The 14805-nt window shown below is 34.5% G+C and overlaps 1 protein-coding gene across 1 annotated transcript in view; it reads right to left on the bottom strand.

The window, feature by feature from the left end:
* Positions 1–2543: 2543 nt before the first annotated feature.
* LOC135208015 (hemicentin-1-like) overlaps positions 2544–14805 on the bottom strand; it is a gene marked incomplete in the record, with an annotated part of 582686 nt that continues 570424 nt past the window's right edge. The window contains 2 exon segments of the mRNA XM_064240121.1: positions 2544–3898; positions 13673–13809. Of these exon segments, the coding sequence (XP_064096191.1) occupies positions 3786–3898; positions 13673–13809 (250 nt within the window).

Raw genomic sequence — 14805 nt, 5'->3', positions numbered from 1 at the left:
TTTTAAAAGTTATAATGATGCTTTAATCTTGAAGAGTTACAATATATTATGGTAAATTCACGTGATGTTTAGTCCGAAATAGAACATAGTTTCCTCTAACACAGACACAGTAAAATGACATAGGAATTTCTATTTTCCGCGACGCACACTTAAGGTATAAGGATTCTCAGGTCTTTCAGAGATGAATAAAATGAGCCTGAACTCTGCGCCAAGTTTAGTTCAAAATAAAACACTTTCCTTTTACGTACACACACACACATACACGACTCTTGTAAATAAATTTACACAGTGACCTGTACTTAAGGATGCGTTATTGATATGAAATAATACTTATGCTTTAATACAGCATTAACACACAAACACGCACGAACACACACACACACACACACACACACACACACACACATATATATATATATATATTATATATATATATATATATATATATTATATACGTATATATAGTTGTCTCATAAACAAAATCGTTCTTAAACTGCTTTGTTTATAATTGTAAACGAAGCAATTTCCCTGAACCCAGACGCATTTTTGTATAAAAATTAAACAGCTAAATACGTTTAATTTCAGGTGGATATCATTAAAGTAAAACGTGCCTTACACTTGTAAGAAATACGTCAAATGGACTTTAACCTCCGTTTTTAATAGAAATAAGGATTATTCAAAGTTAGTTTAAAATAACCTAATTTTACAACAACAAAAACAAGATTCTTGAAGGAGAATATTCCTATACTTTTAAATTCACATAGCGGCAAAAAAGGAGAATGACCTTTATATCATTAGTTCAGTAGATAGCTTTTCCTACGACGTTATTGATGGGTTATAATTTAATAAGCTTATAATAACCTTCACTATCTTGTTTCTGCCCCGTTTGTTTACAATCCTTAACAACAAAGAAAAAGGGCCCTTATAACATTAACACAATAGATTGGTTGTGCCTTCATCAATATGGATGGGTTACAATCTAATTTAACAACCTTAACACAACTTTGATTGCTTCGTGTCTAGACCGTTTGTTCGTCTCGTAAACCGTTTAAGATAACCCTCTTCCCCAACCCCCTCTCCAACCTCTATCCTAACAACCCCCCTCCCCCCACCCCCCACAAAGGCCAATGTGTTTACTCGTAAGGATGCATCATTACCGATTCAATCCTCCAACGAGCCATTTGTCGTTGGGCGCCTCGAAATAACAGTGTCCTTCTGGGATTCCCATATCCTTCGGTTGTGTGGTGGTGGGGGGGGGGGAGACCTTGTAGCGTCGGAGGTTCAAAGGATTCCTCGGGATTTATAAAGGATTGTTCGGGATTCATACGGAGAAGCGTCGAGCGAAAGCCGAAGCCTTTGAAACGCCAAAGTGGAGTTGCTGTAAAAAGCACGTAAAATGAGGCATCGATAAGGTACAATGACTCAGCTGCGAAGCATACTAAAGCATTTAAATGTAAAAATAACAGAGTTAAAACCAAGTGCTGAATGTGAAAAAAGGAGCATTTTAACATAAACAATCATAAACAGAGCTAAAACCAAGTACTGACATAAACAAAAAAAGCATCTTGGTGTCATTTGAATTCCCGACAACGTAAAACGAAGCATTGGCAAGGTGAAAATGAATCAGTGGCTAAGCACTGACATCGTAAAAAAAGGGGGCATTTTTAAAAAATCAAATTTCAACGTCAAAACCAAGTGCTGACCATAAACAAAAAAAAAAAAAAGCATCTCGGTGTCAATAGAATCAACGGCAACGCAAAACGAAGCATCAGAATCGTGAACACTGAAGCATTTAAAGACTAAAAGAAGCATCGATATCGGAAAATAGAGACATCCTTGTGTCGTATGAAGCATCGGTGGTATTTGTCTATAGTCGAATGAACACTGAAGCATTTAAAGGTTTAACGAAGCATCGATATCGGAAAATAGACCCATCCAGGTGCCGTATGAAGCATCAGAGGCATTTGTCTATAGTCGAATGGACACTGAAGCGCTTAAAGGCATAACGAAGCATCGACAAACCAAAAGGGAACAGATCTGGACGTCTAATATAAAGCATCGATGTCATTTTCCTATCGCCAAAAGACGTGCCTGCTAAAATAGATTTGGAGATTTCAGTACAAAAACGTACGTATGATGTATCTATGTATGTATGTATGACGTATGTATGTATGTATGTATGTATGCACTTCAGTGAATTATCATAATAATGGTATCATAATGAAGACAGTTCTTTTGATTACAGACTGAATCGTGATCAGTGATTGGCAGCTGATCTTGGTGTTTGTTGATGACGCACATTGATATTCCATTACAGTTATTTAGACACAATGAGAGGCAGAGATAACACAAAACAATGGTTGTTATAACAACATGGATGTCGCTGGTATTACGATTGTTATGATTTATAACTTCAAGAGGATTCTCACCGATGTTTATTACGATATAAAATATTACCGCACGGAATAATCACAATACTTGTATTTTGTATCTTTTTTTGCAATTTTTTACTGGAATATTTAACTGCAGAAAAGAAATAAAACTCACTATTAGCCTTTTTATTTTCTAAAATGATTATTTATTTATTTTTTTTTTGGTCACTGACATGATCTATCATTTGCGTCTGGTCTCTCCAACAGACTGAAGACAAAACATAAAACTTGCTGATTTTGCTCGATTCAATTTTTATTTTTTATTTTTTATCAGTAATAAATATTAGGATATCTCTCTAATGTCTTGGTTCAATTTATTTCATTATTCATTTCCTCCAGAAAATAAGAAGCTTTGGTTATTGGGAGAAGTTGTCGAAGTTCATTGTTCTGCTGCTTGGAGCCTTTCAGAATGTTTGTAGTATCACATCACATAAAATTTGTTTCTCTCTCTCTCTCTCTCGCTCTCTCTATTCCTCTCTTCCTCACGCCTGTATAAAATCTAATTTCAACTGCACTTCGAACAGTTCATTTCCAGTCAAATTGTTTTTGGATTCATCGTCAACTGTATATGAACAAACTCCTTTTCCTACGAGGCATGAAAATCATACTTTTCGACGATAGCACTGGATAGGCAGTAACCACAGCCATTGTTCCGCGCATGCGCCAACGCTGTTAACTTTCCATTCACATCCCAAGAAGTTGGTATTTTTCTCTATCAGTCTAAAGAGCTTGTTCACGGTATCAGTCTAGAGAGCTTGTTCACTGTACCAGTCTAGAGAGCTTATTTACCATAATTGTCCCTCAGCGTGAGCTAGAGAAATCGACCCTCTTCCATAAGATACTTTAGTTTATGATTCTGGAGACAACATATGATTAGGAGGAAAAAAAACACAAACAAAAATATATTTGCGATAGGTGTATACAAAACTCACCACACCACAATCAATAAAGGTTTGACGTTTACCAACAAGAAGTCAAACCTATTTGGGACACTTTTCCAACCCCCTGCACGAGTATGTCTTTACTTTGCTTATATAACGAATGTCACTTCACACTCGAAAAATGCCACTGAAGACGAAACTTACAGTCACTTACTTAATAACGACACGTGAATAAGTTTTAGGTCGATTCACACAAAAAAGAACTGCATTGATTGTCAATAACAACCACTCACAGAGATGTCTGCAATTCTCATGCGCTCACGAGGACCACCACTGTGAATCCTACGAAGGATGTCCGTGTGTGGGACGTCCGTTGCTCATCCTGATATGAAAAGAAGGATGACGTCCTTAGGATCTACCTGAGCCTCCTCCTCTTCCTGATATGAAAAGAAGGTTGACGTCCTTTTAGGATCTACCTGAGCCTCAGGACTATCGACAGGACGACGAGGACGAGGAAGGGAGACGTCGTACAGGTGTGGGTCCCTCCGTCCGTTGTGGAGTGTTGCATTGCTGCGGAACTCTCTCCTGCAGGGGGGAGAAGAAAGTTAGTTGCCTACGTTGAATGCTGAAAGAGGAATGAATGGTGTTTGTGATTTTTAATAGCATCAGTCTTTTTAGTCGGGAATAATTCATGATCCTGTTAACCTTTATGCTAGGAATTATGTATGCGAAGACATATCCATAATCATATAATTATGAGAATATTTTTGCTAATTATATATATATATATATATATATATATATATATATATATATATATATATATATATACACATGTAATATATAAATATAAATATATATATATATATATATATATATATATATATATATATATATATATATATGGGAATGAATGATAAAAATAATAATAGAATAAAAAATAATAATAAAAATATAATAAGGAAATAAAAGTAAAAATGATGAAAACTAGAGATAATAATAATAATAATAAAATTTTGTTCTAAAGGGTCCACAATAATAGAAAGTGTAAAAAGTCTGTGTATAATTTTGAAGACTTTAAAGTCTTCAAAATTATACACAGACTTTTTACAACTTTGTATTATTGTGGACCGTTTTAGAACTTATATATACTCTCGTGATAGAGAGTTTTTCCCTAACTAATAAAAATATAAAATGACAATTAATAAAATTTAGTCGGGAATAATTTCATGAATCATGCGAACCTTTATGCTGGGAATTATAAATATGCAATGACTTATCCATAATCATATAATCATGAGAATATTTTTCCAAACTATATATATATATATATATATATATATATATATATATATATATATATATATATATATATATATATATATATATATATATATATATATATATATATATATATATATATATATATACAAAACTTGTAAAAGAAGTCTTACTTGATAATTTACATGTTATAAAGTACAAACACACATGCATTTCATAATCAACAGGTCTGAAGTTTGGTATTGGCAATGTTATTGAAATCAGTAGCATTACAAATATATTCCGATGCCACTCTAATTACCTTGATCACCACTATAGCAGAGGTGCAGTTGAGCATCAGGAGATAACGTTTATAAGAAGTGAATAGAATTCGTCACACAATAGACTACTAATAAAATGGATGATAGATTTTTAAAAATAAAGGATAAGAACTTTTTATTATTATTTTTTTTTGCAGATGTGAGGGCTGAAGAACACGCTGCCAGGTATATCACTGGAGATAAGACGTTTGGGTAAAGTGGACAGAATTCGTCCTACATTAAATTGCTGATAAGATGGAAAAGAAAGTGTGGAAACATAAAGGCTAAAGATTCTTTTACAGAATGGACGACTGAAGAACACACTGCTAGACCTATCAGAGGGTAGAAAATCAACCGTGGACCACAGAACTTACAGAACTTGCTGGATAACTCCGACCTCTCGGGTTCTTGATGCAGCCATACCCGGGAACACGAAAGCAGCCGAAAACACCGGATACGGGATCCTCAAGCGTGAAACCCATCTCTCCACGAAACGAGAGGAACTATAGTAGCATTAAATAAGTGTGATCAAGAGGAAGCACGGTGGTATTTTCTAGTACCAGGTTGAACACTCGTCAGTTTTCTAGAAGTTTTAGTTTGGGTAAAATTAAAATGTGGTAAAGTTCATCAAGTGCAGTTGTGGAATCTTCTGACCTCCAACTGTTTAAGAGAACAGATTCTCCTGAATTCGGCTGCATGGGTTTTATTTTGTATATCTTAATATCCATTTATTCATCTCTCTCTCTTTCTCTCTCTCTCTCTCTCTCTCTCTCCAGGTCTCAAGTGCAGTTGTGGAATATTCTGACCTCCAAATGTTTAAGAGAAGAATAGATTCTTTCCTGCTTTCTGCGGACGTCTTTTAAACTCAGGTGTATGAGTCTTATTTTCTATACCTTCTTATCCATTTATTTATCTCTCTCTCTCTCTCTCTCTCTCTCTCTCTCTCTCTCTCTCTCTCTCTCTCTCTCTCTCTCTCTCTCTCTCTCTCTCTCTATTGGATTCACAGTCTGTTGACTCTAACCGAAAGGGGACTTCACAGCCGAAGATTCAAAGAAAGAAAGAGATAAAAAAAAGGAGAAGAGCATCTCCTTCCTGGGCGGAAATGTTTGTCTGAACAGCCGCGAATTAAGAGGAAATCCAATTAGGGTCCTCGTCTCCTGACCGATCACTTTGGAATACTTTTTTTTTTTCCTCGCGTCAACAAACGACTTGTTATCATCACGCAGAATATGATGAATCCAGCTCGTGTGGAACAAGCCCACCACGCCGATGACTTGACATGCAAGTCTCAAAAGAATGTGGTGTCATTTGAGCGAATAGCAGAGGGTAACAGGGAATACAGAAAGAAGAGGTCAGCTACTAGAGATGTAATACAAAAATCTAATTAAAAAATAGATAAAAATGTGAGTAAATGAAAAGAGAACTCCAAAGAATAAGGTGTCACTTGAAAGAATAGCAGAGGGTAACAGGGAATACAGAAAGAAGTCAGTACTAGATGTAATACAAAAAGAATTAAAAAATAGATAAAAATGTGAGTAAATGAAAAGAGAACTCCAAAGAATAAGGTGACTTGAAAGAATAGCAGAGGGAACAGGGAATCAGAAGGAGGTCAGCTACTAGAGATGTAATACAAAAATCTAATTAAAAAATAGATAAAAAGTGAGTAAATGAAAAGAGAACAGAATAAGGTGTACTTGAAAGAATAGAGAGGGTAACAGAATAGAAAGAAGAGGTCAGCTACTAGAGATGTAATCAAAAATCTAATTAAAAAATAGATAAAAATGGATAAATTAAAGAGAACTCCAAAGAATAAGGTGTCACTTGAAAGAATAGCAGAGGGTAACAGGGAATAGAAAGAAGAGGTCAGCTACTAGATAATACAAAAACTAATTAAAAAATAGATAAAAATGTGAGTAAATGAAAAGAGAACTCCAAAGAATAAGGTGTCACTTGAAAGAATAGCAGAGGGTAACAGGGAATACAGAAAGAAGAGGTCAGCTACTAGAGATGTAATACAAAAATCTAATTAAAAAATAGATAAAAATGTGAGTAAATGAAAAGAGAACAAAAGAATAAGGTTGTCACTTGAAAGAATAGAGAGGGAACAGGGGAATACAGAAAGAAAGGTCAGTACTAGATGTAATCAAAAATCTAATTAAAAAAAATAGATAAAATGAGTAAATAAAAGACTCCAAAGAATAAGGTGTCACTTAAAGAATAGCAGAGGGTAACAGGGAATACAGAAAGAAGAGGTCATACTAGAGAGAATATCTAATTAAAAAATAGATAAAAATGTGAGTAAATGAAAAGAGAACTCCAAAGAATAAGGTGTCACTTGAAAGAATAGCAGAGGGTAACAGGGAATACAGAAAGATGTCAGTTATTAAAGATGCAATACAAAAATTTGATAAATAAATAGATAAAAATTTCAAATTCCAAAGAATATGGTGTCATTTGAAAGAATAGTTGAAGGTAATAGGCAGTACAGAAAGAAGAGAATCAGTTATTAGAGATGCAATAAAAAAAATTTAATTGAACATATAAAAATGTGAGTAAATGATCATAATAAAAGGAGAATTCTTTGAAGGTAGTGATGCGTTGCATCTTAGTAGATTTAGCAAGGAAAATACTGAACTACGAACATTTATTTTTGTGTTCATTTGAAAGAACACAGAGGTAATAAGGTATACAGAAAGACGATGTTAATTATTACACTCGAAAAAATGAATTAAATGTATAAATAGATAAAAATGTCAGTAAATGATTAAGATAAAAGAAGAAATGGTTTTAGCATAGTAATGCATTGCGTTTCCGTTGATCTAGTAAGGAGCATTTATTGGATGCTAGTAATAACGATCAGCGAATACCGAATGTACGGGGGCCCATTTGAAGGACAACAGATATGACCCCTTATCTCTCACGACCTCACAGGGACGCATCGACGACGAAAGGAAAAAAAAAAAAACAAAAGAATGACGATGGGCGCAAAACAAAGACATAGCGAGTAAATAAACTCATGTCCATAGGACAAAAAAAAAAAAAAAAAGGTTAGGGGGGAGCTATAATAAAAGCAGACCTCCCTCAGAGCTGCGTTTCTGAATTTTGTAGTGTTATTCCAGGCCAAGTGCCGTAATGGCTGTGTTTTTTATTGCCAGCGAAAACAAACGTTAGTCCTACATTTTTTTTTTAGGTTCGGCACATCATGGAGTTTTCTTTTTTCTTTCTTTTTTTTTTACCTGTCAGGCCTTGAAACAAGAGACATGTAATATTTTCTGCTACAGTCAATCTTGAAATTTAAGGAAACTTAAAATTGCTGAAGGCAGTTGATAAAAAAAAAAGGTCTTAGGTATATTTAGATAGAAAATATTTCCTTCATTTATTTTGACGCAAACTGTGACAGTTATGGATTTTAACTGAAGAGATGCTGTTGTACAACGTAGAGAGAGAGAGAGAGAGAGAGGAGAGAGAGAGAGAGAGGTCCTTTTTAACTGGAGAGGAATATAAAAGTTGTTGTACCACGTAGAGAGAGAGAGAGAGAGAGAGAGAGAGAGAGAGAGAGAGAGAGCTTTTTAGCTACATTATATGTAAAAGAGTTGTTGAACCATGGAGAGAGAGAGAGAGAGAGAGAGAAAGAGAGAGAGAGAGAGAGAGAGAGAGAGAGCTTTTTAGCTGCATATATATGTAAAAGTGTTGTTGAATCATGCAGAGAGAGAGAGAGAGAGAGAGAGAGAGAGAGAGAGAGAGAGAGAGAGAGAGAGAGGCTTTTTAGCTGCTTATATATGTCAATGAGTTGTTGAACCATGTAGAGAGTGAGAAAGAGAGAGAGAGAGAGAGAGAGACCTTACCTTACAGACCTTACATCTTGTTCGGGTTGCCCAGGTTCCCTCAGTGTGAGGCACCTCTAATGTCTACCAGAGAGTTGCTAGTGCATCTTCCGGTATATTTTGCATCTTCCAATGGATGGTCTGGGATGCAGCTTAGATATTTGTTGAGCTTATTCTTAAACACATCTACGCTCACTCCTGATATATTCCAGATGAGCTGGCAACGCATTGAATATACGCTGCATTGTCGATACTGGTGCGTAGTGGATTAATGTCCTGTGTGTTTTCCTTATTTTTCCTGTTATAGTTTTGGGCACTATTCATCTACCTCTGCTTGCTGTTTCTGATATTTTTAGCTCCATGATGTTTTCGGCAATTCCTTCTATCTGTTTCCATTCCTGAATTATCATGTAGCGTTCTCTTCTCCTTTCTAGAATATATAATTTTAAGGATAGTCTTTCCCAGTAGTCAAGATCCTTAACTTCTTCTATTCCAGCTGTAAAGGACCTTTGTACACTCTCTATTTGTGTAATATCCTTTTGATTGTGTGGGTACCATATCATATTGCAATACTCAAGTGGACTACGAACATATGTTTTATAAAGCATTATCATGTGTTCAGCTTTCCTTGTTTTGAAATGCTGTAACAAACATTTCCATTTTTGCTTACATTTTGCCAATAGAATTGCTATTTGATCATTGCATAACATGTTCCTATTCAACATCACACCAAGGTCTTTAACTGCTTCCTTATTTGTGATTGTCTCATTATTAGGTCCCCTATATGCACATTGCTTTCCTTCTCTGTCTCCATAATTTATTGATTCAAATTTATCAGAGTTAAATACCATCCTATTTACCTCTGCCCAATCATACACTTTGTTAAGGTCTCTTTGTAGCGCGTTCCTATCTTCATCACAAGTAATTTCTCTACTTATTCTTGTGTCATCGGCGAAACTACTCACTACCGAGTCCTTAACATTACTGTCTATGTCTGCAATCATAATAACAAACAGTAATGCAGCTAACACCGTACCTTGTGGCACACCGGATATTACCTTAGCTTCATCCGATTTCTCATCATTTGCAATAACTATCTTTTTTTCTGTTGTGTAAAAATTCTTTTAACCATCTTCCTACTTTATCCACTATATTATGTTTTCTAATTTTCTTCACTAATATATTATGATCTACCTTCTCAAAAGCTTTTGCAAGGTCTAGATAAACCACATCTGTTTCATTTCCGCTTTTCATATTTTTGTATATGTTCTCACGGTGGACTAACAGTTGGGTTTGTGTACTTTTTCCGGGTACAAAACCATGTTGTCCTATATCAAACAAATTATTTTTTATTAAGTGTTTCATAATATTTTTCTTCATTACCCTTTCATACACTTTCATAATATGTGATGTTAGACTCAAAGGCCTATAATTACTTGCCTCTAGTCTTGATCCACTTTTGAAAGTAGGGGTAATATATGCTAATTTGTGCTCATCATAAATCTTGCCTGTATCTACACTTTGTCTTAATAATATTGCAAGGGGCTTTGCAATAGAATGAACTACTTTCTTTAACAAAATAGCAGGGACACCATCAGGCCCAGCTGCAGCTCCATTTTTAACTTCATTAATAGCCTGCACAATATCAGCTTCATTAATATCTATGTCTGCTGAATATTCATTATTTTCATCCCTTACTTCTGTATCATTATCTTCATTATCAATTCTAGGGGTGAATTCTCTCTTATATCTTTCTGCCAATATGTTGCATATTTCCTTTTTTTCATTCGTTAATCTCCCTTCAATTCTTAGAGGGCCTATTTCTACTCTTCTTTTATTCATCTATTTTGCATACGAGTACAATAGTCTGGGGTTTTGCTTGATATTTACAAAGGTTTTTTCTTCCAAGTCCCGTTTTTAATTTTATTTTGATTGAATAATCTTTTGTTCTGCATTTTCTATCTTACTTACTTTTTAGTTCCATCATTTTCCATGCCTTTTTTTCTTTTGCAAGACCTTTTTTCCACTTTCTGATTTTCTAGAACAAGATCCTTCTGTCTCTTGGTATGCATGACTGATGTTTACTTTTCTTCTTGGGTATATATTTAGCCACTATTTTCTCTAATATTTTATATAATATCTCCGTATTTACTTTTATATCATCACTTACGAAAATGTTATCCCAATCTATGTTTAATTCTTCATTTATTTCTGACCATTTTATATTTTTACTGTAGAAGTTGTATTTTCCATATCCTTCCCATTTTTTAATTTCTTGCTTATCTCTGTTTTCACTTGCTTTGGAATGGACTGTTAATTCTATGACATTATGGTCTGAAATACTCGCATTATAAACTATTATTTCTTTTACATAATTCACCTAGCTCACAAATGCTAGGTCTGAAGTATTTTCCTTTCTTGTTGGCAGGTGATTTATTTGTTGAATGTTGTATTCTAGTAGCATATCCAATAGCTTTTCGAATTGCCTCTTATCTTCTGCACTACTATTACTCTCTTTTTTATATGTATAAATACAACCACAATCTCCTATTCGTTCCTTCCAGTCTACGAAAGGAAAGTTAAAGTCTCCGGATAGGAGAATAGTCCAGTCCTTGTGATTTCTACATATATCATCCAATTTTTCTATTATTGTGTCAAACTCTTTAGTATTAGGGGGTCTATATATTACTATGTTCATTAATTTTTCAGATTCAAATTCTACCGCTATTAGTTCACATTCTGAGTTACTATGTTTCTCATATATTTTTCCTTGTTTTTTGTCTTTCCCATATATCGCGGTTCCCCCTTGATTCCTATTTTTTCTATCTGATCGATAAGTTTGGAACCCTTTTATTTGATCGTCATTACCAGTCTCTTGTGAATACCAGGTTTCACTTATATTCATTATATCTATTTTCTTTTCAATTTGGGTTAGTTCTTTTAAGTACTCTATTTTCCTTTTTTATTTTGAGTTACTCGTAATTAAACCCTGCGCATTCATCACTATGATGGTTTGTGTGTTATCTCCTTCATTTAATATGGGTAATAATAAGGATTTTCCCATGTCTCTTTCCTGTTCTGGTATGTTGTTCTTTTCCTCATTTCCAGAAATTCTGACATTAAAAAATCCAACTTTTCCAAAATATTTGATCTGCCTTCATCATAATTATTCATTTTGTGTCTGAATCTGCATTTTTCTCCGTATCTGCACCATCCCCTAGCATCGTACATACAGTATTTATCTCTTGAGCTGTAGTATCTTGGAGCTGATGCTTGGAAATTCTTTGCTGACACTCCATATCGCAGTGATGGCGTGCTTTTTTCCTTCACCTCATGTTCTTTGTTCCTCTCTTTATTTGTTTCTTTCCTATTTTGAATTTTATTATTTAATTGATCATTTAATTGATTTTGATTCATGGCTACAGTGTGCATATATTTACATTTTTTTGTCGAACTTACATCCTTTTCCTTCTTTTAGGTTTTTGCTTATTTTTGGATGTAGATCTCTGCAATCATCCTCATAGCCGTCTAGGTATGCACATTTACCATAGATTCCATAGTTGGGACATACCTTGGGATGTTTGTAGTAACATCTTTCTCCGAATCTGCAATTCCCTCTTTTCAAAAGGGTGCAGACTTTGTTTTTCTTTCCCATCAGTGTGCAGATCTAGGTAGAGCCTCTTCGGGATTTTATTTTGTGTTGTCATGTCGTAATTTATTTCTTCGTATGTATGCTGCTTGATTGCCTCATATGTAGTATCAATGAGTATCTCTGCATCCATACTCTTGTCTTGCTCTTTGCTTTCCTTATTTTTTTCTGTCATTTCAGTTTTGTTTTCTTCTCTTCCATTTTCCTCTTCTTCTTCTTCCTCTTCCTCTTGTTCATTCTCAACTATTTGCACATTAAGTCTTGATTTAATAATATTGTCTATCCATGATAGACATGTTGAGCAAAATATTCTGGTATCCTTACTCATATCTTGCATTACTTCAGCACATTGAGGATGCATTGGCATGTTGCATGCAGAACATTTTCTGATCAGGTTTTGTGGATTAACTATGCTATACCACACCTTACACAGTTTGCATGCTTTTGGCATTCTTTTTCCTATTGCTTCAATTAGTATATTCACAATGTTCACCTTATTCATTTTCTTTGTCGGAATATGTTGATTGATGCAAATTTTCTTTGGAACTTCTTCAATTATTTTCAAGATGTTTTCTGATGATTTGTTCCAGTTTGAAGGATCATATCCTTCTAATATGTCTATGAATGCTTTTGTATCTTTTTGATTAGGGCTGTTATTGATCTCATAGATGAGAAATGCCAGCTCCCTTCCTGCTACCTCATCATATTGCGAATCTGCTAGACACGCAAGATTTCACCATTTTTTTCCACAGTTGGAACCTACTGCCATCTTGATCTGATTTACAATATTTCACTTGATAAACTAACTTAGTAGATGCTTTATCCTACTATTTTCACACTAATCTTATCTCTTATCACCGAGAGAGAGAGAGAGAGAGAGAGAGAGAGAGAGAGAGAGAGAGAGAGGCTTTTTAGCTGCATTATATGTAAAAGAGTTGTTGAACCATGTAGAGAGAGAGAGAGAGAGAGAGAGAGAGAGAGAGAGAGAGAGAGAGAGAGAGACTTTTTAGCTGCTTATATATGTAAATGAGTTGTTGAACCATGGAGAGAGAGAGAGAGAGAGAGAGAGAGAGAGAGAGAGAGAGAGAGAGAGAGTATAGATAAACGACCCTACCTGCAATTCGTCCATCTGGCTGATCAAAATTTCGACCCAAATGAACGAACGAAAGCGCCCAAGTGTGTATATATCAACTTGACAAAATGCCACCGTGGCAACTGACTGACATTGCAATTACGTCTCACAAACCGGACGTATAATTATTGCAACGTCAGTGCGTTGCAAACGGGTTAGGTATATAGTACTTACCGTCCAGGACGTGGACCCTCACGGAGCGCATAACCGTGTCCCCAGCAGAACAGGTGTAATTCCCGGAGTCCGATTCTGTCGCTCTGGCGATGTGCAGCCATGAACTGATGCCCATCCCGACGAGGGTGGTGTCCACTCTGCAATTCGAAGTCGCGTTAATGGAAACGGACGAGGTGATCGCTCTGTTTTTTTAATTCCTCCCGCCTTTTCCTCTGTATTTTTTTTTTTTCAGTTTTTAACTTTACTTGTTTGTTTTTGTTTGGCATTTTCTTTTTCTGTTTGCCAAGGATTTCAAAGTTTTTTCTGTTTTATATATATATATATATATATATATAATATATTATTATATATAGTATATATATATATAATATAATATATATACACACACATATATATATATATATATATATATATATATATATATATATATATATATATATATATATATATATATATCTACATGCAGACATTCTTAAAAAGTTAAATGTATTAGCAACAAAAACTGTCTAGACTACTGACTGACAAATGTTTTTTTTTTTTTTTTTTAGAATACTGAGAACAATTTTCTTTTATTTTGTGTCTGCCATGTCATATGTTGTTCACATTCATTAAAATTCTAATTAAGAATTTGCTGGTATAATTTTACACTCATTTCTATAGTGGGAGAGTAAAAATGTCAAAGCATTATATTAAAATGCACCAAAACATCTTTTATCAGTATTACTAAACATTCTATTTCAGTGTACACAATCCTAGGTTTAGCTAAGAAGACAATAATTCTTGCCATGCAATTAGTTATTTTTCATTTTAAGTTAGATCTAAAAAGAGAAGATTATCTTTCAAAAATATGTCTTCTTTTTCCTACAATATTCCTATTCTTTCATAAATAGAATAACAGAAGAGTGGGAAAAATTATATTTCACAGAAGAACTGGAATAAAGGCAGATGAAGAGGCTAGGATGCCAAGTAATATGCACTATGCTTCAGGCATTGTTTCCGTAATAAGTCTCTCTCTCTCTCTCTCTCCCTCTCTCTCTCTCTCTCTCTCTCTCTCTCTCTCTCTCCATTATCTATACATACATACATGCATATATATATATAGATTATATATATATACATATATATATATATAT

The sequence above is a fragment of the Macrobrachium nipponense genome, chromosome 11 (assembly GCF_015104395.2).
Source record: "Macrobrachium nipponense isolate FS-2020 chromosome 11, ASM1510439v2, whole genome shotgun sequence".
Taxonomy (NCBI): Eukaryota; Metazoa; Arthropoda; class Malacostraca; order Decapoda; family Palaemonidae; genus Macrobrachium; species Macrobrachium nipponense.
Note: the sequence above shows the minus strand (reverse complement) of the source record. Positions and strands in the feature narration are given on the sequence as shown.